Source organism: Erinaceus europaeus, chromosome 11, assembly GCF_950295315.1.
Source record: "Erinaceus europaeus chromosome 11, mEriEur2.1, whole genome shotgun sequence".
NCBI classification, from domain to species: domain Eukaryota; kingdom Metazoa; phylum Chordata; class Mammalia; order Eulipotyphla; family Erinaceidae; genus Erinaceus; species Erinaceus europaeus.
The window spans coordinates 69,521,628-69,545,660 of NC_080172.1; the positions used below are offsets into that span (position 1 = coordinate 69,521,628).

The 24,033-nt window shown below is 39.5% G+C and overlaps 1 protein-coding gene across 19 annotated transcripts in view; it reads left to right on the plus strand.

Moving 5' to 3' along the window:
• The window catches only part of PDE4DIP (phosphodiesterase 4D interacting protein), a 245,515-nt gene that overhangs the window by 183,514 nt on the left and 37,968 nt on the right, over positions 1 to 24,033 (plus strand). For 13 of the 19 annotated variants that reach the window (XM_060201987.1, XM_060201991.1, XM_060201992.1 and 10 more), the window contains 7 exons: positions 697 to 809; positions 1,943 to 2,070; positions 12,921 to 13,009; positions 18,498 to 18,736; positions 20,557 to 20,992; positions 22,624 to 22,816; positions 23,818 to 23,937. In XM_060201987.1, coding sequence (XP_060057970.1) covers positions 697 to 809; positions 1,943 to 2,070; positions 12,921 to 13,009; positions 18,498 to 18,736; positions 20,557 to 20,992; positions 22,624 to 22,816; positions 23,818 to 23,937 — 1,318 coding nt within the window. Of the gene's footprint in view, positions 1 to 696; positions 810 to 1,942; positions 2,071 to 12,920; positions 13,010 to 13,304; positions 13,933 to 18,497; positions 18,737 to 20,556; positions 20,993 to 22,623; positions 22,817 to 23,817; positions 23,938 to 24,033 lie in introns of those variants that run through there. The other 6 variants (XM_060201988.1, XM_060201994.1, XM_060201993.1 and 3 more) reach the window with 2 other exon arrangements.

The window sequence follows — 24,033 nt, forward strand, 5'->3', positions numbered from 1 at the left end:
TTATGTAATCCTTACTATAGCTCATGATAATTGATATCTGTGCTTGATGAGTTCACCCCCCCATTGTTCTTGTCCCTAGAACAATGCCTGCAACATAGTTGCTCAGTATTTATTGAATGAATGAAGATTAAATTCCATTATATTTCCCTGTCTGTCCTTCCTGTCTCTGACTCTCACTCCATGCCTTCCTCTTAATATTTTTTTCCCTGTGTTTCTGGCTTTCTTATGTTCCCATGTTTGAATTCTTCCTTATAGATATTTACAGATTTTTTTTATTGTTGTAGTTATTATTGTTGTTATTGATGTTGTCGTTGTTGGATAGGACAGAGAGAAATGGAGAAAGGAGGGGAAGATAGAGAGGGAGAGAGAAAGATAGACACCTGCAGACCTGCTTCACTGCTGATGAAGTGACTCCCCTGCAGGTGGGGAGCTGGTGGTTCAAACTGGGATCCTTAGGTCGGCCCTTGCACTTTGCACCACGTGCACTTAACCCACTGCTATCGCCTGACTCCCTTTACAGATTTTCTTTTTTAATTGTGTTACATTCATTTGAAGATTGTAAAATACTACAGAAAGCTTAGTAAGATTAGTGATCCCTTTCAGTCATAAAGCATTCTTTTGGTATCTTTCGTAGGATTCTCTTTCTTACTGACTCATGACTCCATTTGCATATTGTTTTTATTCTTCTTTCTTCAGTTGCTCTTGACGCTGGAAGGACTAGTAGATGAACAGAGCCGTCTGAATGAGGCCCTGCAAGCAGAGAGGCAGCTCTATAGCAGTCTGGTGAAGTTTCATGCCCAGCCAGAGAGGTAAGAGAATGACTACACTGGTTTTCCTTTTAGTCTTCATTAAATGCAGAGGCTTACAATATCAAAGAGGGGAGAAAAAAGGAAGATCATTATTGAGACGACCTTATTTGTCATTGGTTGTGTGGAATCCTCTGAGCCTTACTATCTGAGTCTCAAGATGAGTTCCTATTTCATATAGCTGTTGCAAAGATCAGATGAGAAGACATCAATATCTAAAATAAGGCCTTGCATGTAGCAAACACTCAACATATGTTCCTCCCCTTTCTTTGGTTCATGCCCTGTTGAAGACTGTTCTCTCAGTAGGATTAAGACTATAAAGAACACTTGATATTCACTGAGTATCATTGAAGAGAATATATTTATCATGATGTTAGTACTGCTTCAGGATCACTGATGACCTGCTGTTGGATATATTTGTTCTGCCATTTGATTTTTTTTTTTCTGTTACATATATTACATCTTTCTGGTTCATTTTATTTTCCTTTTACTTTTTCTCATTTTGTGTATCCTCCTCAACCATGATACTTGCTTCTATTATTTTACCATTCCATCTTTGATAATATATTGCTGGGTTAAAAAATATATTCTTTCCTCCTCAACCAAATCAAAGTTACAGTAGGATCACTTGATTATGTTGAACTTTTAAAGAACCTCTGGGTCCTTAGTCTCTGTGAACTGAATTTCTTTTTGTAAAACACTATCAAACTTATAACAAACAAGGAAGCAAATATCTTCAGTAGTCCCACTAGACTCAATATTTTATCAGTTTGTATTTAGGTTTTCCTGATTTTTTTTCAGAAACAAGTGCTTTTTATCCATTAATGTTCTCTTATTTGGGCAACTGGAGCATGAGATAAATTGTAGGAACTCATCTTTGTGAGATATTGGTCCAGAATATAGCATAAAAACAGAGGAATCTAGTATGAACTTTAAAGAAAGGGAAAGGCCTTGCTGATCTACCATCAGTGAACACAAGTGCCACAGCAGTGACTATATGCACTTACAGTGTCCTGGAGAACAATTTGTTTAAAAAATGTCATGGCTCAGAGCACCAAGGACTCTTTGGAGGCATATGTGGACTCATTACAGTTGATGGCTAATCCGTTTTCCTTCCATGTGGCATGTTTAACCAGCTCTGAAAGAGACCGAACTCTGCAGGTGGAACTGGAAGGGGCCCAAGTGTTACGTGGCCGGCTAGAAGAAGTTCTTGGAAGAAGCCTGGAGCATTTAAGCAGGCTGGAGACCCTGGCCGCCATTGGAGGTGGGGAACTGGAAAGCGTGAGAGTTCATCACAAGCATGCCTACTGAGCACTGGCTGGTCAGACTGCAACCCAGGATGGAAAACTTTGTTTGCACTAACCAGAGGGAGCCTTGTCTGACTTTGGCAGAACTAAATGGTGATTTACTAATGATAGAATTGGTACAAGTAGCATCAGCTGCAAAAAGACACTCACTCTAGTCTACCTGTATTTCACTGCACATATATGTCTCTAAGTTGATGGTGGAGGTTACAAAATGTATTTGCACATTTTCAATCATTCCATTTTAGTCTTCCCACCTGTAGCCATTCCTTTCCCTAGCCCCTCCTTACTTCCTCATCTTTTCTATGGGCCAATAAAGTTTATTCCTCCCCAGTTTCACAACCCATTTCATATGTTCCATAACATATCATGAATGCATGTGTGTGTATTATTTTTGCCATTTAGTCAACTCCTATTCTTTGTGTGAGAGCAATTTTTTAATCAAATGCAAGTTGTTTCAAAATGAGAGAGATTGAACGTATAGGGATGACATCAAAAAGTAGAATAGTTCTTTATCAGAAGATAATCAAGGACTAGGGAGACAGTACAGCAGTAACACATAGGAATTGCATGCTAGAGGTCCCAAGTTTGATCTCCAACATCACCAATAGCCAGAGCTGAGTGGGTCTGGTCAAAACAAGGAAGGAGGGAAGGAAAGAAAGGAGGGAGTGAGGAAGGAGCCAAAACCATATGTTGGCAGCAGTATAATCCAAGTATTGGAGTTGTCAAGTTAAAGATCAGAGACAAAGACTGTTAAAATATCTATAATAACCTTTACCTCTAATATTTCACAGTTGATTATTAAGTAACACAGTGGTATTAGAGTAGTCCAGACTAAATTCTATTATATTTTTTCCTTTGCTTTTTTTAAACTGCAGAGCCGGGCCTCAGATAAGCTCAAGTACCATTATTCTTGGGCTAACTTTTTCATGAGAGAGGAGTGGCAGGTGTGTGTGGGGGAGAGGTAGATATCAGAAGGGAAGAGAGACACACAGGAGAAGCAGTGCTGCTTCATCGTCCATGGAGGTTCCCCTGATGCTGTCATGCTCCTGTGTGGTACCAGAGTTTGAACTCAGGGCCTCATGCTTAGTAAGCTCCACCAGGTGAGCTTACCAATTTTCCTGCTCCCTCACCCCAATTTTTTTTCTCTCATTATTGAATTCTTTAGGTTTCTTAAAACCAAACTTACACCCTTTTCCAGAACTTTATGAAAGTTCCCATGTCTTCCATAATTAGAATTTTCTTTATAAGAAATAATAATGTCAGGGCAGGGGAGATAACATAATGTTTATGCAGAGAGACTCTCATGCCTGAGGCTCCAAAGTCCCAGGTTCAATCCACCAGAACACCATAAGCCAGAGCAAAGCTGTGCTCTGGTAAAATAATAATAATAATAATAATTTAAATTATTATATTTTCCTTTAAATTCAGTATTTTACTAAATGACTCATAACTGGGGGAGAATGTAGTTCACGTTTCCATTTGGTAGTGACACTAGATGGAGTGCTATATTTTTCACTTTCTAGATAAGTATTAGAGATTAGACTTCAGGTTTTGAAATATGAATAATTTAAAAATGTCATAGATCTGTATCCATAGATTTGGTCATCTCAGCGTTCTCATGACAACATAGCAAGTGTAAATAAAGGGACACAGGGGACTCTATTTCTAATATCTTAAATGCCAGGGGTATAAAAAGTAACCCAAATAACTTCAGAACTCTGTGAGTTTAACACCAATAGGTTTCTTAGTTCTGCTGGATAAAAATTTCTTAGGCTAGAAACTGAGATTTCAGTTTTTAAACATGGGATTTGATCAATAGGATTGATATTTTGTGTTTCACCCCCCATCACTATGTGACTGATTTTCCTTTCTAAACTAGGTGGAACATGACGATTTTTCTATTTTCCCCTCCATGTTTTACATAATACTTTTCTTTCATGATTGTATGCTACATGACTTTCCCTACATTCTAAGTTCCATCCAAGATCTGTAACCTTAGCTATGTCTACAACAGAACATTAGCTAAACTCAAGTTAAATTGAGAAGAAAATGTTCTACTAGGGGAGCACCCTGAAATTTTCTCATTAAGTATTTTGATAAAAGATTGATAGTCTTAGCCTTCCTCTTAATGGATATGATTTCCTATTTTAGTCATCATTAGGGAGAAATTTAGGACTAGAAGCTAACTTGGAATTTAAGGAAGAAGATAGGATGTGAAATAGGATCATCATTTTTCTTTATTTATTTTCCCTCTTGTTGCCCTTTTTTAAATTGTTGTTATAGCTACTGTTGTTGTTATTGATGTCATCATTAGATAGGACAGAGAGAAATGGAGAGAGGAGGGGAAGACGGGGGTGGGGGAGAAAGATAGACACCTGCAGACCTGCTTCACTGCCTGTGAAGCAACCCCACTGCAGGTAGGAGCCGGGGGCTCGCACCAGGATCCTTGTGCTGGTCCTTGCACTTTGCGGCATGTGCGCTTAACCTGCTGCACTACCGCCCAACTCCCTAGGATCATCATTTTTCTTATTCTTAGAATCTTAATATTAAAGGACCCTTACCTGAACAAAGCTTTTTGTAAATTTTCCAAAGAAGGAAGGTAGTAAAGCTGTAAAAATGTTCAAGCTAACAATGACTAGTTTATCCCGTCCTCATACCAAGGACTAGGAGAAATTTCCCTTAACTTTACCGATAGAACAAGGAAGTTCTCTAAATCTTAAGATTCTACCATGGATGATTTTTGGATTCTGATGGCTCATAACAAGTACAATATCAACCTTCAACTAGAGATAATTTCCCTTGACATCTTGGACTGTTACTAAGTATTAGAAAGATATAAGAGAGTTGAATGAATAAAGAAAAACTCAATTTCCTATTGAAAATTATAGGAATATAGCAGGGGGGAAAAAAAAGTAAGTGAACTCTAGTCCCAATTTGGAAACTGGATACAAACTAATGTGGTATATAGTTACTTGCCTGTAATTTTGGTTCTTGGGAAAATTTTTAGAATTTTAAGTGATTTATTAGCAAAAGTCAAATTTAAAATATAAGTTTGATACCCATAGATGTGACTAAACTTGCCACTAACTTTCTGGTTTAGAAACTGTGTCATCTGGAGAGAGCTTGCTGGACTAACAATTTTGTGTGATAATTTGGCATCTTATTGGAGAACATAATTTGATAACATCTTGTTAGGTAGCCCTTATGGAGATACTACTATTAACTACATCATTCAGTAATCATCTTTAGCATGATATGAAACTATTTTCTTTTCAGTAGCATAAACTCTTTCTCTTACTACATTATTCCTATATTTGTGTGAGATTTTATATCCTTTTTTTATCATTTTTTGGAGGTAAAGTTAATAGTTTTAAAGTATAGTCAGTGACACATGGACACAATGTCTTATCTCCTTGTGATAGGTGTCTGCAAAACGCTTTCACCACCAATTTAGATCCTTGTTTCTTAAAAGCCCTATCTGTAAATGAGATCATCTGGTATTTTTCCTCCTCTTTCTCTTTCTCTTTAACATTCTGAGAAATCTTTATAGTGTTTCCCACAGCTACTGAGCCAATTTATATTCCCAACAACAGTACACAGGGTGTTTTTTTTCTCTCCACATTTTATTTTTTTACTAATTTAATAATGAGCAATAAGACTGTAGGTTGACTCCTCTAAGTTCCATCCAAGATGAGGCAAAGGAGATGACTTCATTATATTAACAGACGAGTAGTATTCCATTGTGTATATATACCATAACTTTCTTAGCTTTAATTTTAGATAAAGCATCATATGCTTATAAAACTTTCTGTTTGTATAAAAATACATTGAAAGAAAATCAGTTAAATTCTCCCTCAGGCCATGCTTAATTAAAAATAAGATGACTTAACATTAGAAAAATCCATACTGATAAGCATTTTTTCTCATATTTCCTTTTAGAGTAATAGGCATGTAGAATAATGATTATAAGAGACCTGGGTACATTAAGTCTATAGCTTTTAGAACTATAGATTTTTAAAGGCCCTCCAAGAGGATTGATAAGTGAAATAAAAGCCTTTATGATAGATATTTCAAAAAAACTTCTACTGCAGATTTAAACTGTATTATGGAGAGCCTGAGCAGGAGACTCAGTGGTACAACACATGCATTGCGTGTGAAACTTTAGGTTCTATCCCAGCACTACATAGGAGGTAGCAGCATCCTAGTGTCTTAGAAGAAAATAAAACTGTTACTGAAGTTTAGTAATTGTTAATGCCTAGTACAAATCCACATTCTTCTGATATTCTCTTTTAGTTGTTTAGCCAGCTTAGAACATAAAAGATGGACTGTTTTAATGTTATCAGTTTACTTTGATAATGTATATTTGTATTCTTCCATACCCTACCTCACTCCCAAATCCATTTCTCTTCATTCCATTTTTAACAGTGATGTTTTTAGTACCTGTACTTCTGTATCCATGTTTAAAAAAAAAAAAGACTTTAAATGCCACTATATATAGGAAGAGATATATTAAAGACCAAGTAAATCTAGAAGTCACATGAAGCTTATTTAATATATTCCACTTGTACAGTTTATATATGTAATCTCTGTCACAGAAATCTATGAAAGACCTCGATTGTGCTTTCTTGTGTGCTTAATTCAGTATGTGGTCCTGAGAAGTTTGGATCATATCCTCAGAACAGTTCAAAAAAAGTATCACAGCTCTGTCTTCAGTATTCCAACTGGATTTGAAGTCCTTTGATTAGAAAAGAGGAACAGGTCAGATTGTGCTGGAAAATTGCTCTTCTGAGGAATAAAGTTTGAATGACCTATCTAAAGTCATTTTCCTTTGGGCTGTAAGCCTTACAAGGAACAATACTTTAATAGCTCTACTCTCCTTAAGCTAATATTTGAAAACTCTTAATTCTCATTGATAGGATAAAGTCATTGGGTTATTTTATTTTGTTGTATTAATAAAAGGCAGTCTTCACATTAGACATCCCTGAAAAGCCTAAGTTGCCTTTTTAAGTTGCCTTAGGGAACAGTTTTTCAGATCTGTAAGCCGTGTTCTGCAGGAAGTGTGACAAGCTTCCTATGAAGTTACAAATACTAGTTATCCACACAAAGCCTGTTTTCTATCTTGCATTGTAGAAAATGTATTAAAGGTATTGTAATAAATGAATTAGCTTTCCTTTGAGATTCTAGCATGCTGTGAGATACTGAGTACTTCCTCTCATTTCTCTTAGGATTAAAGCACTAACAAAGCTTTTCTTCTTCCTTTGTTAGTATCCATTTGTACTGTAAGAAGAATAGTTAGGAATATGGAACTCATAAAGGGCAACCTACCATATATGTATCAGAAGTGTCAACAGGACAATACATTGGAGTCACTTCTATAGGATAGTAGTTTCTGAGTCTTAATGCATTTTGGACATGAATTTGAGCTGCTCGCTCACCAGACAGTTGAAGCAATGACTTTATGAAACCATTTAGTTATGTTTAGAAAGTATATATCTTGCATTTAAGTACTCGGGAATTGACAGAAGGTAAGTCCTCAACTTCTTTCTGTATAACCACATGAGCCAGGATTTGTTTCCCAAATATAGGGAGTGGAAGTGGAAGTGAAATACAAAACTGCAGAATTGATAATACTGATTTCACTAGATTTCAAATAAGAATTGTTAAATGGTGTGATAATTCATTTTTTTGCATACTTTCCCTTTGTTACTTAAAGTCAAATTCCAGAAATAAAAGTCTCTATCATACTGTTTTCTTCTTGCTAGAACTGGAAGTATAAAACAAAGTTCAATACATATAATTTTTTAGTCTATAATAATATAGGTAGTAAAAGGTGTAAGCACACTAACAAAACTAGCTTCTTTGTTGCCTTTAACATGTCACAGTTGGGCTGTCAAAATAACTCACTTAGCTAGTGTGTTACATTGCAGTGTGTGCAACCCAGCACTGAAGGAAGCTGGTGCTGTGGTCTCTTTTCCCCTCTCTCTGCTGCTTTGTCTTCTCTGTCTCTATTTCAGACATTTGTAGCTTTACTTTTAGTATATGACCTAAGTATGCAATGCTTTCATTTACAATTATCCAAATCATTGCTCTCAAGTACTGAAATCTCCTTTTCAACCTGTAAACCTTAAGGGTATATATATACAACTATGTTTTATAAATCATGAATTTGTTTCCATGAAGTAGTGTCAGTTTGATAATAAAAACAACTTTGCTAGCCTTCTCTCCTAAGATTTTGATTCTAAGAAAAACTCAAGTGATATCACTTGTTAAATGAAGAAAAAGATGATGCTAAATGACCCAGTAACTTGGCACTAGTGACTTGGCATTGTACATTTCCTGCTGCAAGTTTATTTCTTCATGGCACTGTGCTGTGTTAAACTTTGTTAACATCTGTGCTGAAGTGAAGAGTGTACTTTATCATATAGAAGTGTTAGAATCTAGTTATTTTATAGTTGAGACAGAAAAATTGTCACTGATCCAATAAACAAATGTCTACGGCCAATAACTGGTTTCATTCTTATAAGATTTATAAGAAAAGAAGTAGAAAAGTCTCACCTTTTCCTTTTCTTTAAAAAATAATCAGCTTCTTGAGAGTTAAACTAAAATTCCAAGCAAAATAAGACTTCGTGGTGAGTGACTGTACTAACTTAACAAAAAGAAGAGGAAGAAATTCCTCCCTCAAGGAATTTTACTAAAAATACTTTAGTATACCTATCCCAGAAATGTGAAATAAACTACCTTAAGAAGAATAACCCTTCCTTATTCTCCTTACTAAGGGTTAATAGTAGAGAGTAGAATAGAGAATTAAGAGCAAATTAAGGGGCCAGGTGGTGGCTCACCTGGTTAAGTACATGTGTTACAGTATACAAGGACTGAGGTTCAAGTGCCTGATCCCCACCTGCAGGGGGAAAGCTTCACAAGTGGTGAAGCAGGACTGTAGGCTTCTCTCTGTCTCTCTCCCTCTTACTTCCCCCTCCCCTCTCAATTTCCCTCTGTCTCTATCCAATAATAAATTTTTTTTAAAAAGCAAATTATTGTGGGCAGTATTATCCCTATGAATTTTTATGAAGAGGCCTGTTTCTTGTATTCTTTGAGGTTAATAAAAAGACTTTATGAGTAGGAAGAATATATAAGATAATATAGCACTGTGATATTCTAAAATGGGACAGTGATCATGTCTCCTAGTCCCCAATTTGCAGATGTCCTGGTTAGACTAAGGATAAATGGCTACTTTCCTTTTCAAGATAAAAAAAAAATCTGAAAAAAATACAACTCAAGAATTCTCATAAAATCTCATATCCTTAAAGTGTTGTATATTATGATTTGGTCTTTTATAGTCACTATACACAGTTGCATTTTGAATAAAGTGCAAGTTGGAAGGTCAGGTCTCTTGGACTACTTAAAAGATGTGGTAGTTTAAAGACAATGGTGCATCATAATGAAGCTGACTTCTGTTCCCAGATCAGAGTGTCCAGTCAATTTTTTTCTTGTCAGAAGTTGATGAAGGCCTACATTAAATCTTGGTTTTTATGGTTTTGTTTGTTATGTTTTGTCTTTGTGGCCCAGAAAGAGTTGGATGCAGGTGAAATTGTTGGGTTTTGATAGACCTTTTTCCTTAGTTTCTTTCATATTTTGATAGATAATCTCAAGACTTAAGTCAGCAATCACTGGTTCATGAAATGAGCATTTAAGAGATCTCCCCATGAGCACATGGCAGAGTGCTGAGGGATGAAAGTGAGATGCATCTGAAAGGGCCTGGCACAAGAACCTGGAACTAAGGGCAGGGACAGCTAGACTTGGGCACTGAAAACATGTTCATGCTGTTAAATTGTAGTTCTTTGACTTCAGGGTCATCCAGTTATATCATTAGGTATAAAATCTTCCTCTGCTAATAGCATTTGGGTCATCTGACCATCCTTTTCAACCCTCAGCTCCTTAGCCCACAGACCACTTAAGTCTACCAACAATGACAATGGCCTTAGAGTACACAAGATATGTCAAATTATGTTTTAAGTACTTCAGAAGCAATAAACACTTGGTCCAGAGAGGTGGCTCAGTTGTAGAGTACATGCCTTACATGCATGAGGCCCTGTGTTCAATCCCCTACAGTGCATGTGATGAAGTGGTACTCTGGTGTCTCTCATCATAAGATATTAAAACAACAAACCCTTTAAAGTTCACAACACTGTATAGAATGAATATTACAATCAACCCTAATAAGAGGAAATGTAGTTACAGAAAGGAGATCATCTCCCCCAAATTCATATAAATGTTGAGAGAAGCAGAAATCTAAGCTAGACAATCTGCAAGAACCAGAACTTGATATATACTATCAAAGTTTCAAATGAGTTTTTAATAAAATTTTCAGTCCTGTAAGAGCAAGTTAAATTTGAATGAACAGATAGTTTTCAGAGCCTCTAACATTTAATTTAATGTTAACTAAAATTAACCAGAAGGATCCATTAATATAAAGTATAGTATCTTTAAATTGGAAAGTATTCCAACTTAGTTCTGATTATAGTATTCTGTTAACTTGTAAAAGCTCACAAAGGGGCATTTTCTCACAATTTTGTATTGTAACTTGTTTATTTGGTTTTTTTATTGTAATTTAATGGAATAGAAAAGGGGAAATTTAAATAGAACTTTGTGTGGGGTAATCTACTTATTCCAATGTTTTCTATCAAATATTTTGAACTTTATTCTAAGCACACATGAAAAAGTTTCAGCATTCCTTGTTTTAAAGATGTGTTTATTAAACAGAGGATGAAAACCCAAGTGTCGCTCTGGAATATGTGATGCCAAAGAGCAAACTTGGGATCTTGTGCATGCAAGTCTGGCACTCTACCCACTGCATAACTTTTGGGGCCACCATTTCAGCATCCTTACTCAAATTGATGAAAGTCTTATAGACCCCTTGAACTGCCCAAAATGAATAAGAAAAACAAAATCCCTATGTAGCAGACGGTTGGGGTGAGATGGACATTCTTGTCTTTCTTTTTTTAATTTTTATTTCTTATTTATTTATTTATTCCCTTTTCTTGCCCTTGTTGTTTTTTATTGTTGTAGTTATTGATGTCGTCGTTGTTGGATAGGACAGAGAGAAATGGAGAGAGGAGAAGGGGAAGACAGAGAGGGGGAGAGAAAGAGAGACACCTGCAGACCTGCTTCACCGCCTGTGAAGCGATTTCCCTGCAGGTGGGGAGCCGGGGGCTTGAACCGGGATCCTTACGCTGGTCCTTGCGCTTTGCACCACCTGCGCTTAACCCACTGCGCTATCGCCCGAATCCCCATTCTTGTCTTTCTTCCACTTAGTTTCTGAACTCAAAGTCTCTGCTGAATGAATTAAAAGGAAAGCATTATCTTAAAATGTAGGCATGGCATCAGAAAGGCAGACAAAGCTAATGGGAGAACACAATGTATGAGATAAAAGCTTTAAAGACCTGTGACAATTATTGTACTACCAACACCACCACCATCACTACTACTTTGCATTGCAAGGACCTGTGGTCACACAATTCCACTGTTGCAGGCATCTTTCATTCTGAGAGATAAATATGGGAGAGGCACGAGAACTTTTCCTTGTGCCATTGATCTTCTCCCAGTTGGTGTTGGGACTGACACCTGGGCAGTATGTATGACCAGGCACACTCTGTATCCAGTCAGCTGTATCTTTGGCTCTGATAACTGCCCTTTCTAATCCCCATTTAATATGCTCCTGGAACCTAGTACAGGAATCATACTGGGGTGTGGATATGAAAGTGGTTATCCAACCACCAAGACTGGTATGGGGATGAAGATCCTGACCTCAGAGAGCTTAACTTTCTTTACTCACAGGATTATCCTCTAGTCCAGGGCTCAGGGAAGCCATGGGGATTAAAAAAAAAAAAAAAATGTTTTCTAGACTTTTAAGAGCTTGAAGCTCCAAAGTCCCAGGTTCAGTCCCCCACACCACCAGAGCTCACCAGAGCTCAGCAGTGCTTTGGTTAGGTCAGTCTCTCTCTCATTGGTTAAGTCAGTCTCTCTCTCTCTCCTATCTCCTATCTCTCCCATGAGCCCTGCTCAGCACATATGTATATATATGTATGTGTGTGTGTATCACTCATTAAAATATACATATATATATTTAAAAGCAATAGGAAAATTGAGGGGTGGGTGGAGGAAGGAATTTAGAAACACCCAAATTTTTTCTTGAGTAGACCTGAATTCTAGGGACACAGGAGCCCTAGAAGGGACTTAGAAATTGTCATCCTTTCTAAAAAACTGATCCCAGTGATAGGAAAATTTGAGAAGAGGAGGAGGCCTGCCGGGAAATCAGGGACCTTCTCAGCATCTGAAGTAGGAAAAAAAAAAAAAAAAAAAAAAAAAAAGATGAGCTTTGTCCACTGATCTTACAGGTGAGGAATTAGTCACAGAGCCAGTCAGAAGCAGGAAAAGAAATTGTTGAGACTTTCCAGACATGGGTGAGATGAGCAACCACTCTGCAAAAGTCAGCTTCTTAAGTACCAGTTTGTGTCAAAATCAGTTTATATTGTGAGGCTTGATCTTGAGGGTTATTAGGAAAGTGTCAATGAAGCAGCCAGAAGACTCTGGTACTATCTTGACACATTGGTTCTGCCTTCCTTGTCAGCCCTGCTGGCTAGAGAGAAGCAGAGGGAGGGAGGGAAGAAGAAGGAAGGAAGGAAGGAAGGAAGGAAGGAAGGAAGGAAGGAAGGAAGGGGAGGCAGATGGCAAAAAGAGTGTCATTTTCACTGTTGTCTGGAAGCCATCTGTGAAGGGAATCACTTTTCTCTTCTGGACTTACTTCTAGGTGCAGCTGTAGGGGATGAAACAGAAGATGCCAGCACTGAATTCACGGACAGTATCGAGGAAGAGGCTGCACACAACAGCCACCAGCAAGTAAGTCCCAGTCAGGCTCTGGGATCCTGGGGTGGAAGGCTTATAGCCCTTTGGGGGGGGGGGGTGTAGCAGTCGCCTGTGCCCCTTGTGAACCTACAGTGAGAAGCGGTCTTTATGCACCCCACTTCCCAGTCTTCTTCCAGCCCTCTTGACCCTTCCCTGTTTGCGTATCCTATGCTCACTCCATTGTCCTCTGCAACCTACCCTTCTATTTGTACTCTTACCTTACTCTTTCTCCCCTACTCTTTCTTTTGCCTATTCCCTCTCCACCTTTGCTCCTCTGTGCTCTCTATAGCTATAGCCTCAGAAGAATGTTTACCTACAACATGACCATGAACACTTACCCTCTTGGGCTTTTGTAACTGAAACACATCACTGAAGACAGGGAATCATCAAAGAGCTAACTTGGCAAGAGAGCAGGGTCTAGCACCTGCTTCTGGAGAATGCTCTCTAAGAAACCTCAAGAGGATTGAATTTCCAAAGCAGGAAGCTTTCTCTGTGAAATCTCTTTAGACGAGAGGGAATTTTACTGAGCAACTTGCAAAACCACCAGGTGGTGGCACATCAGTGACTAGCAGATGACACTTCATGAGCAAGTTCCTGCTAAACCTCAGGACTTGGTACCCAAGGCTGAAACGCTGTTGTCATCCATCAGCCACTAGCAAAGTAGAGCCAGTGCATTCTGAAAACTCAAAGTTGGAAGTCCTGGGTCTCAGAAATCAGGTCAATGATGGTGACCCCATTGCACTTACTGGAACTCCTGTGTCTCCACCTTACCCAATGATATGCAACAGTCACATCCCCTAGGTGATCCGTGCCTGAGATTCTCTGAGTTGGTAAGGAGAAAGTTGATTGATGTGACCTATCCTTCTGTGGAAGTAGTTGAGCTTTTTGAGTAATGGCTTCTTTAGGCCTGTTAAAAATTCTGGATCTTTCTCTATATCTTCTGCATCAGAAAAAGATGAGGTATCTAATAAACCACCACCAACAAAAAAATCCAAGTGAGCAGTCCCTGAATATCACAGGATCTTGCACAGCTAAAGGCTCCTGAGGACACACATAGTTATTTGGAATACCTCATGTCTTCAACATGTTTACCTTTTCCCAAGATCCTCTTTTTGTTGCTCTAACCATACCCAGTTCTCACTTCTCCCTTGAGTTCCTGCATGGATCTTTCCTTTTTCTTGAACAGCTTCTTCTGAGTCCTCCTAACTGATGTTTGTGACTAACTATGGACACCACTGCCCTTCTGGTCAGATCCCTCTGCTTCTCACTCCTGATATTAATGACTGTCTTGGGTCAGAGAGGAGGGTTTCAGTATAAGTAAATGTCCACTTTTAGACAGAACTATTTTGGGAAATTTGAATGTCACTGGTGGTTATTGCTCCTATGCCACAGGATTAGCTTCAGAGCTGATAAACAAATGTGAAAAGATCCAAAGTCTGACTGGTATAATCTAAGCATTCCATGGTAATACAAGTCCTTTCTCGGTTGTAGACTGATTGATTTGTAAAGCCATTTCTTCCTAAACTTTCTTCCTATAACCAAGCATGGAGAAAATGACCAGATCACAAACTGAGAAGGATTAAACCTTTATTAAGGGGTAGTTGTATTCTCCTTGCAATGCCTACCCTATTATTTGGCATAGGAGATGCTTAATGAATTATGAATTAACAAGCCTTTGGATTGAGGCTTGACTCATGATAGCCAATGGCTATACTTGTTGGATGAAAAATACCTTGGGTAGGCATCATTTTTTTTTCCATCATCTTTTCTTGAAATATCAACCCTCTATTTGGAATAGAAGGTGTTTGAAATCATTGTAAATTTATTTCAGCTTTTCTGGAAATTGAAGGTATGACACTACTGCTACCAATTAAATAAAGCTTGTTTGTTTCATAATTGTTTTGTGTCCAGATTCTGAAAAAAAAAATAAGAAGTTTTTCTGCTAGTTTCCAGGGAAATGGTTCATTGTAATTAGGCTCTGGGCTCCCTCTTAAAGTTGTGTCTTTGAAAGTTGGACTTCATTCTTGACACTGAGCTCCTTCCTGACTACACACACACACACACACACACACACACCACTAACAGACACATCCTAGTTTTTTTTTAATATTAAGCATGTTTATTTTATTTTAGTTTGACAGTATAGAGAGAAATTGGGAGGAGAGTGGGAGATAGGGAGAAAGATAAGACACCTGTGGAGTGCTTCATCACTTGTGAAGCTTTCTCCCATGAAGGTGGGGTGGGGGGCTGGGGCTTGAATGCAGGTCCTTGTGCACTCACCTGGATGTCTCATTGCCCAGCCTGTCTCTCCTTTTTTAGGTCTCACCCATGTCAGGAAGGCTCAGATCTGGATACAGTGATAATTTGTCTTTGTCTCCCACAAAATTTCCTCCTCAAATAAATATAAGATCTACAGTAAATGCATAAGAAATACTTGCAACAGAAACTAGAGCAATCATTCATTGTCGTTTTTCATTTGAACTTTTTACAATGGGAAGAAAATAAGTCAAGAAACAAGATTCAAATACAAATAGAAGGAAAAATTATAGACTTAGTGTGATGAACTTGAGAAAACATTTTTTATTTTAATTTTATTAGTAATTTAATAATGATCGACAAGCTTGTGGTGTAAGAGGGGGACAGTTCCATACAGTTCCCACCACTAGAGTTCCATATATCCTCCCCTCCATTAGAAGTTCCCCTGTTCTTTATCCCTCTGGGAGTATGGACCAAAGATTTTTTTTTGAGGTGCAGAAGGTGGGAGGTCTGTCTTTAGTAATTGCTTCTCCGCTGGACATGGGCATTGACAGGTTGATCCATATCCCCTAACCTGAAAACACCATTTTTTAATTCCCTTAGTGCTGTTTGAGAAGTGACTTATAGAGTGAGTGATATGGAAATATAGAATAAAACAAAACAACTCTTCAAATAAGATGTCACATCTGCACATAGACCTCTGTGAGGCAAATGGGAACCCAGCACACAAAAATGTTCAATTATAACATGGTAGTAAGTAATACAGCAGGTGAAATAGGAAATGTGAGAGAAATCTAGCTCTAAATGATTCATACTGTTGCCACATATAGTGAAAGCTTTGGAGTTTCATTTAAAAAAAATTAGAAATATTAGCTTTCTGTACATGATAAAGAAAAAATAATGAAAAGGTTAACTTCTGAGTCACTTTCTGCATTTATTTACAAATTTAAAGATGAGTTAGCCAAAGTAAGCTGCCTTTGACATGGAAATATTGAAACCCAAATTTTCCTGGGAACACATTTTCTCATTTGAAACTGAGAAACCAGGTGAACCTTAAGGTTTTTCATAAAAAAAATTTAAAAAACTAAGAACTTTTTGACTCATTAAAAGATAACATGCATCTATAAAGCATTTTTAAAAAGATGTAGACATTTTTCATTAGACATTATTATTTAAGCAAAAACAACTCTTAAAACTTAGGAGGGGCGAGGTGGTGGCACACCTGGTTAAGCACACATGTTATAGTGCTCAAGGACCCAGGTTCAAGCCTTTTGTCCCCCCCTGCAGGGGAAAAGCTTCATGAGTAGTAAAGCAGGGCTGTCTCTCTGTCTCTACCTCTCTCTGTCTCCTATCTCAATTTCCCTCTCTCTCTATCCAATAATAAATTATTTTAAAAATTTAGGAAAGAATAAATTATGCATCCATATTCAAAGCTAATGACAACATTTACTTTAAATTAGTTGAGAACAGTGTATTAAAAATACACACACACATACACACACACACACACAGTTTAAATGAAAAGTGATTCATAAATTTTCAAAAGTGGTTTGAACCAGGTCCCTTCTTAATTTTGTCCCAAATGCTTGATGGCACAGATGGAGTCACTAATCTAACAGGGCCTGTGGCAGTTGAGCCAGAGACACAGACATTGTCAGGAGCCTCCCACATCTCAGGCTCATAACCTCAAGTGGGATAGATTCCTGGAAGTCGAGTTACTGTATTCTAGCATCTTTTTCTTCTTTGGCATGGATGAATACTTCTGCAACCTAGAATTGTTCTGCTATAAACACCATGGTCTTGCCTGTCTAACCTGCCACATACTCATAACCTAGATTCCTCCCCCCCCCCCATCCTATGTTCTGGGGGCAAAAACTATGCTCAGTGACTTTGTGCCAAGCCAACAAGCTCTATCAAGTATTGATCTAACTGAACTGTTTTGGGCAATGTTCTAGTCAACATATTTGTGACCTGAATAGTAAGAGGCATATAATTAACTCTACAAAGCATTCCTAGTCAAATGACTGCTACATGACTTATGGAGATGCACAACACATGCTTTAATGACTTTGATAATTAAGAAAAGTGATTCTGTACTGCCAGAATGAACTTATGCATGGCATGTACAAGTCAGCTTCCTTAGATAACAGAAAACACATGACCTTGAAATGTCTATGAAAGAGAAGGAAAATTGGAAGGCCAAAATTGATCTGAAGTAAGTACAACAACAAGATGCTGCCACTGAGTGGAAACAAGTCAACATGACTTTGGGAGGTATTAAGATAATACAGTCAGATGGACAAGGAATGCCTTCACTGAGATCATTAATCATACGGTAGGATCATCATACATAGGTTTTTATATTTACATCTTTTAAAACATGAGGAAAACTGGAGAGGAGCCCAAAATGAACAACAGGCATATCTAAAAGTTTAAAAATTCTCATGTGAGGAAATGGTTTGCTCTGCCTCGAGAGAAACATGGAGGCACAAGATAACAAAAAATAGGAGGAAGGTGTTAGGAAGTGGTTTCTGGGCTGGCTGGCAACTTTAACTGAAGGGTAGTAAACAAAAAGTGGAATTATCTGCAGGGCAGGTGCCCTCACTTTAATTTCTCAGTAGTTATAGAATGTGATTCTCCTATTGCCAATGAAATTAAGTTACCTATTGCCTCTGTAGGTCCATCCAAATTCTAATTCAGTGCCCATGACTCTAGAGCCCTGAGTCCCAAGTCCTCCTCCATTTGAGAATCTGGGTTGCAAATATAGCCCTAGGCTCTGATTTCAGGTCTCTTTACCCCTGTTCTTTGTAGTCAGGGAGTCAAGCATTGTGGACTCAAGTCTAGCATAATGGCTTATGAGAAAACACCCAGGGAACTCTGATCCTTCTGGAAGAAAAGAATCATAGTATGTCTAGTTTTCTAGTTCTGTTTAAACCTCAGTCGTTTGCATGTGCTCCTTTGTCGTTCTGTGTGTGTGTCTACTCAGTCATCCAACTCTGGGTACTCCTCTCCCTGTCCACAGTAGTGATTCTCCCTGCTGGCTAGGTGTGCTTCCCTGATACAAACCAGTCACTCTTCCAGGGCCCTTCTGACTAAGGAAGTCCTTCAGGGGACCCAGGTTAAGTCCAGTTTTTTTTGGGGGGGCTCCCATTAGACGTTCCCCTTTGTTTATAAGCAATCTGATATTCCTCTTTCAAGACTTACATAAACCGTGGTTTTCTTCCAGCTCCTGAAGGTGGCTTTGGAGAAAAGCCTGGCACCTGTGGAGACTCAGAAAATGTCTCTCCCACCTCCCCCTCCTCCTGCAACAGGTGGGGCTGGTGACAGGGGCCTTCAGGAAGAGATGCTCCACCTGAGGGCTGAGATACATCAGCACTTAGAGGAGAAGAGGAAAGCTGAGGGGGAATTGAAGGAGCTAAAGGCTCAAATTGAGGAAGCAGGATTCTCCTCTGTGGCTCATATCAGGTAGGACATCCCCCAGGGAGGGGGAGTCTGCTGTCTGAGAGGTCACCATAGTCAAGGGACTCACCTGGCTACTGCCAAGGCATCCATCCTGCTGTGCTGCTTTGTGGTTCCACGATTTAGAGGTTCTAAAAATCCTTTTCATCTCTTCCCTTTCCTTTTTTTTTTCTTTTTTTCTGCTAAATTCTGGCTTATGGTGATGCTTGTGAGAATTGAACCTGGAGCTTTTGGTGCCTCAGGCATGAAACACATTTTATATAACCACTATACTATGACCTCAGCCCTCTACAAATTCCCTCATAGACTGTCCAGTATGGTAGACTGTTCCATGTCCCAGGCAAGGAGCACTGCTTTTACTAGATTTGAAGAAATCTAATCTGGAGGCATAGCCATCTACTGATCCTTCAGGCTATAAGTTACTACTTTCCTTTGCCTCTTTTTTATTTTATTTATTTATTATTGGGTAGAGACAGAAAAATCAGCTTGGACGGGGGGGAGGAAGAGAGGGAGAGAGAAAGAAGAGTCACCTTCTTTGCTGATTCATCACTTGTGAAACTTTCCCTTTGCAGATGGGAACTTTCCTTTGCCTTCAGAATCACCTGCAGAACTAAGTAAAATGCCAGTTTGTAGACCTTAGCCTGAGACATTTATAAACCAGTGTTTCACAGGATTCTGAGTTTTATAGGTCTGAAGCTAGTACAGTAGAATCAAATGACTTCTGCTGCATACCCTGAGCTAACTATGCTATATATAATACTTAAACATCCAGTAAATTCTATTAGGTAAGTGTTATGACCATTACTTTCTATAAAAGAAGACTGAGGCTCAAGGACGTTAAAGTCATGCATTGTTAAAGTCATATTTTTTATTGCTTCCACTCACCCTAGTAAAAGGTTTGATGGGCGGGAGGAAAGAGAGAATCCAGTATCTCTTTGTTATGGAGATTGGGTGGTGGGAATTGTGTGGAGTTGTACCCCTCCTACCTTATGGTTTTGTTAATTAATCCTTTCTTAAATAAAATAAAAAAAAAGAAAAAAAGAAAAGGGCTGCTTAACATTTCCTTTTTTTTTTTTCCCAGCAAATATATATGTGCTTTTGTCACCACTGGGGCTTCTTCACTCTGGGGCAACTTTTTCAGAGAGAAAGAGGGGGATGGGGGGAAAAAGGAGCGAGGAAGGTAGAAGATATCCCCATAAGGTGCATGAGGGCCTCAAGCTTGGGTCATACACATGGCAAAGCAGGGGCACTCCCAGGGGAGCTATCTTCAACAAATATCAATGTTTTCTGTGTCAGGCACAATGGGGTGCTCTCAGAAAGACCATCTCCTATCATAGTAGCCATTTGTCAAACATATAATAACTACACGCATACATTTGATTGTGGTTCTCAAGAGCATTTATTATGTGTTCCTAGGTCCTAGTTTCTTATTTAGTGGTTGAGAACTGACTGATGCTAAATAATAGAACTGTAGCATTTATAGTAATAAATGTGTCCTAGGCAAGGTCCTCAATAGTTTTTCCATAAACTGTTTAAGTCCCATTGTTTATTCCATAGGTCACTGGAGATGAGAATATGAGACTGGTGGCACAAGTTAAACATCTAGGCTGGGTGCCTTGGGAGCAGCATTTTTAGTGATGGTGGGAGTTATAGAAAATCCACTACTCTTCTTGAGTCTTGATTTCCTTATCTATAAAAACAAGGTCTCTGAGGTCGCTTCATGCTCTGGGGTGTCTCTGATGGACTGAGATACAGGTAAAGAGGATTTTCAGGGATCAAGTCACAGATCAAATCTGGCTATGATTGTGTGTGGGTATTTCTTACAGGAACACCATCTTGAGCCTTTGCCTTGAGAATGCAGAGTTGAAAGAGCAGATGGGAGAAGCAATGTCAGATGGATGGGAGATTGAGGAAGACAAGGAGAAGGGTGAGGTGATCATGGAGACCGTGGCAGCCAGAGGGGACCTGAGTGAGAATAACCTTCAGGCTGAGTGCAGAAGGCTCCGGGGAAAACTGAAAAATGCCCACAACATCATCAGCCTCCTCAAAGAACAGCTGGTGCTGAGCAGCAAGGAGGGGGACAGCAAACTGACCCCAGAGCTCCTTGTGCACCTGACCAAGGAGATTGACAGAATGAACACAGAGCTGGTTTGTTCTCCTGGGAGGCGCCAGCATCAAGAAGAGGAAGATGTGACCATGAGGCCTTGCCTCAGGCCCCAGAGCCTGGACCTTGGGGCCACCCTCACAGTGGATTCCCAGCAAGTAAGTATGGGAGAAGATGGCATGAAAGATCCTTGGAGAAGAGCTGTAGATATCAGTTTTCACCTTTAGTTCTGCCTTGTGTGTCAGAAGGTACTGAGAAGGGAATCTTTATAGCACAGGCACTGGTGGCAATATTCCTCAAACACTCAGCTTTTGAAAATGCTTTGGGCCCGTCAGGTAGCTCACTTGGATAATGTACTTGCTTTGCCATGGGCATGGTCCAGGCTCGAGCCCAGCCCCCACCACACCAAAGGAAGCTTCAGTGCTTTGGTGGCTTTCTCTTTGTCTCTGCATCTCTCTCTCTCTCTCTTTCTCTCTGTCTTACTATCTTAAAAAGTTCTCCGGGGGGCTGAGTGCACATGTTATAATGTGCAAGTACCCAGTTTCAAGCCTCTAGTCCCCACCTGCAGGGGAAAGCTTCACAAGTGGTAAAGCAGTGCTGCAGTTGTCTCTCTGTCTCTCTCCCTCTCCATTACCCTCATCCTCTCAATTTCTCTTTGACTCTGTCCAATAATTGAGTAAATGAATAAAATTAAAAAATTTAAATGTTATCCAGAAACATTAAAGACCAGCAATAACTACAACAAATTGGTTTCTATAGCAAATACTTTTGAGCAATTAATTTTTTATAAATATTTCTTGAGTGCTGTAATTTCCAAAATGACATACTAGTAGAGTAGGCAATATAACCTGGTTTCTGGCAGTCTGGGAGTTGGTAAAAACTCCCAGAGTTTTACAGTGGATAAAGTTATGGGTTGTCAAACATGATGTCCCAAGTTTTATTCCCCAGCATCACATATGCCAGAGTGATGCTCTGTCTCCTTCTTTTAACTTTTTTTAAAGAAGATTTATTTTTTTATTATCTTTATTTATTTATTGGCTAGAGACAAGCAGAAGTCAAGAAGGAAGAGAGAGGGAGGGAGAGAGAAAGGGAGACATCCACAACACTGGTTCTGGGTCCTTGTGCATTGTAACATGTGCATTCAACCACGTGTGCCATCACCTGGCCTTGCTTTGTCTTCATCTCATAAATAAATATTTAAAAAAAAAACTGGCCTCTGCCCTTCAGGTGCTCCGCATGATGGGATGAGATGGCACAGACACATATCATCCCGTAGGATGCATGATAGGGGCTTGTAGGTTTTTTTTTAAGTCCACCCAGGTAAGTGGTATGTGATGATATCTCCCTTATTGCTGCCATTTTTCATCATATATATCTATTTCTGGGTCTCAGGAGGGCTGTCAAGATGGTTTAAGGGAAGGCCCTTTGCAGAAGATTAAGTAAAATGGGGAAAGGAGAGGATTCTGAAAGGACAGTGGGTACAAAAATTCAGGGAGAGATGAATGGAAGTTTTGACCCCTTTTTAATCACTGAGCACATTTTGTATTGAGAGCTAGTCAGCTGAGGAGATAAGCCCTGTGCTGAGCACTATAGTTACAGGCAGTGATGAATAAAACATGGGCCCAGAAGTCCTGGAGTTCATTCTGGACAGCAGGTAACTGCCAACTGGCATGAGGAGTGCTGGGACATACACGTGAACCATGTCCACAGGGCTCACAGAGGGAGGGGTCCATCTCTGGGTGAAAACTGCCTGAAACTGCACTTAATTTTGTTCTAATTGCTTTCACAGCTAGATAACCAGCCCCAGGCCTGGGACCCTGGGCCTCAATCAGAACTGAACCTCATGGGCTCTACCACACACCTGCTCTCCCAGCTGGCACAGTGCAGACAGCACTATCAAGATCTCCAGGAGAAGCTGCTGATATCAGAAGCCACTGTCTTTGCCCAGGCCAACCAGCTGGAGAAATACAGAGTTAAGTTTAGTAAGTGTTAAGTTCGCCATATCCACAGCCTCTACCTTTGCCTTGAAAAACTCCCTGCTCTGCAGACTTTGCTGTGTTTCCCCAGCCTCGGGACAAATTAGATCCTGACCACTGTCCTAGAATTGTGGCAGAGGCTATTTATCTTTGGTATGCAAATGGCAGAGGAGACTCAATAAATAATCACCTGTGCTGTGATAGTGCTGACAGGAAGCAGGCCCAACATTGACTCTCTCAGCATAAACTAGCTGCTTCTCTTCTCTCATGGTCTTGCACGAGATCTTTCAAATATATTTAATCAGTGCTGGCCTAGAATGAGTGCTTGCAAAGAGAACACCCTGCAGCAATGAAGGTATTGTTGGTTTTTTGTTTGATTTTTTGGTTTGTTTTAGAAAGAGACAATCACAGAGAGAGACAAAGATTACAGCACTGCAGTTTCCTTCAGTGTAGTGGACACCAGGCTCATTGTACCTGCGTCTGGTACCTGGCAAAGCAGCACACTACCCAAGAGAGCTATTTCATTGACCCAGTGGAAGTGTTCTAGATCCACAGTTCATGGAAGACATGAAATGGATGCCTAGTACCACTCAGGAACTTTCAGATTTACCTCATTTTAATTGAATACAAAGTAGTCATATGGGATGAGTAGTTACTTTACGGGGCAGTACATATTCACGTGTATTGAAACCCTAAATTAGCCGAGCTTCATTTAAACACTAAGCTTCTGTAGATAAAGGTCTTGCTAGTTTTACTGGGTGTCTAGAAGTATGTGATACCTGAGTTCAAGATGTCTGGGTCCAGATAAGTTTGCAGGTAATCAATCAGGTAAGTGCATCTTGGTGAAAAGAAGTCTTGCTGCCAGGAGTACGGTCTCTTCTCACACAGAAGTTCAAAAGAAAATCTCTGCCTCTTTGAATTTGGTTCCCCCACTGCTCAGGGCCAGGGCACTTTCTCTGTGTGTGGGCGATTCACATGCCCTGAAACACCATTTGTCTCTTCCCAAGCAGGTGAATCTCTGGTGAAACAGGACAGCAAGCAGGTTCAAGTGGACCTCCAGGACCTGGGCTATGAAACTTGTGGCCGAAGTGAGAATGAGGCTGAGCGGGAGGAGACCACCAGCCCAGGTAAGAGCACGACTCTCTGGGGCCCACTCTCTCTCCTCCAGAGTCAGTTTTCACCTTTTGGTGCTGCTGACCTCACACTTGATGAGGAGTGAGGGC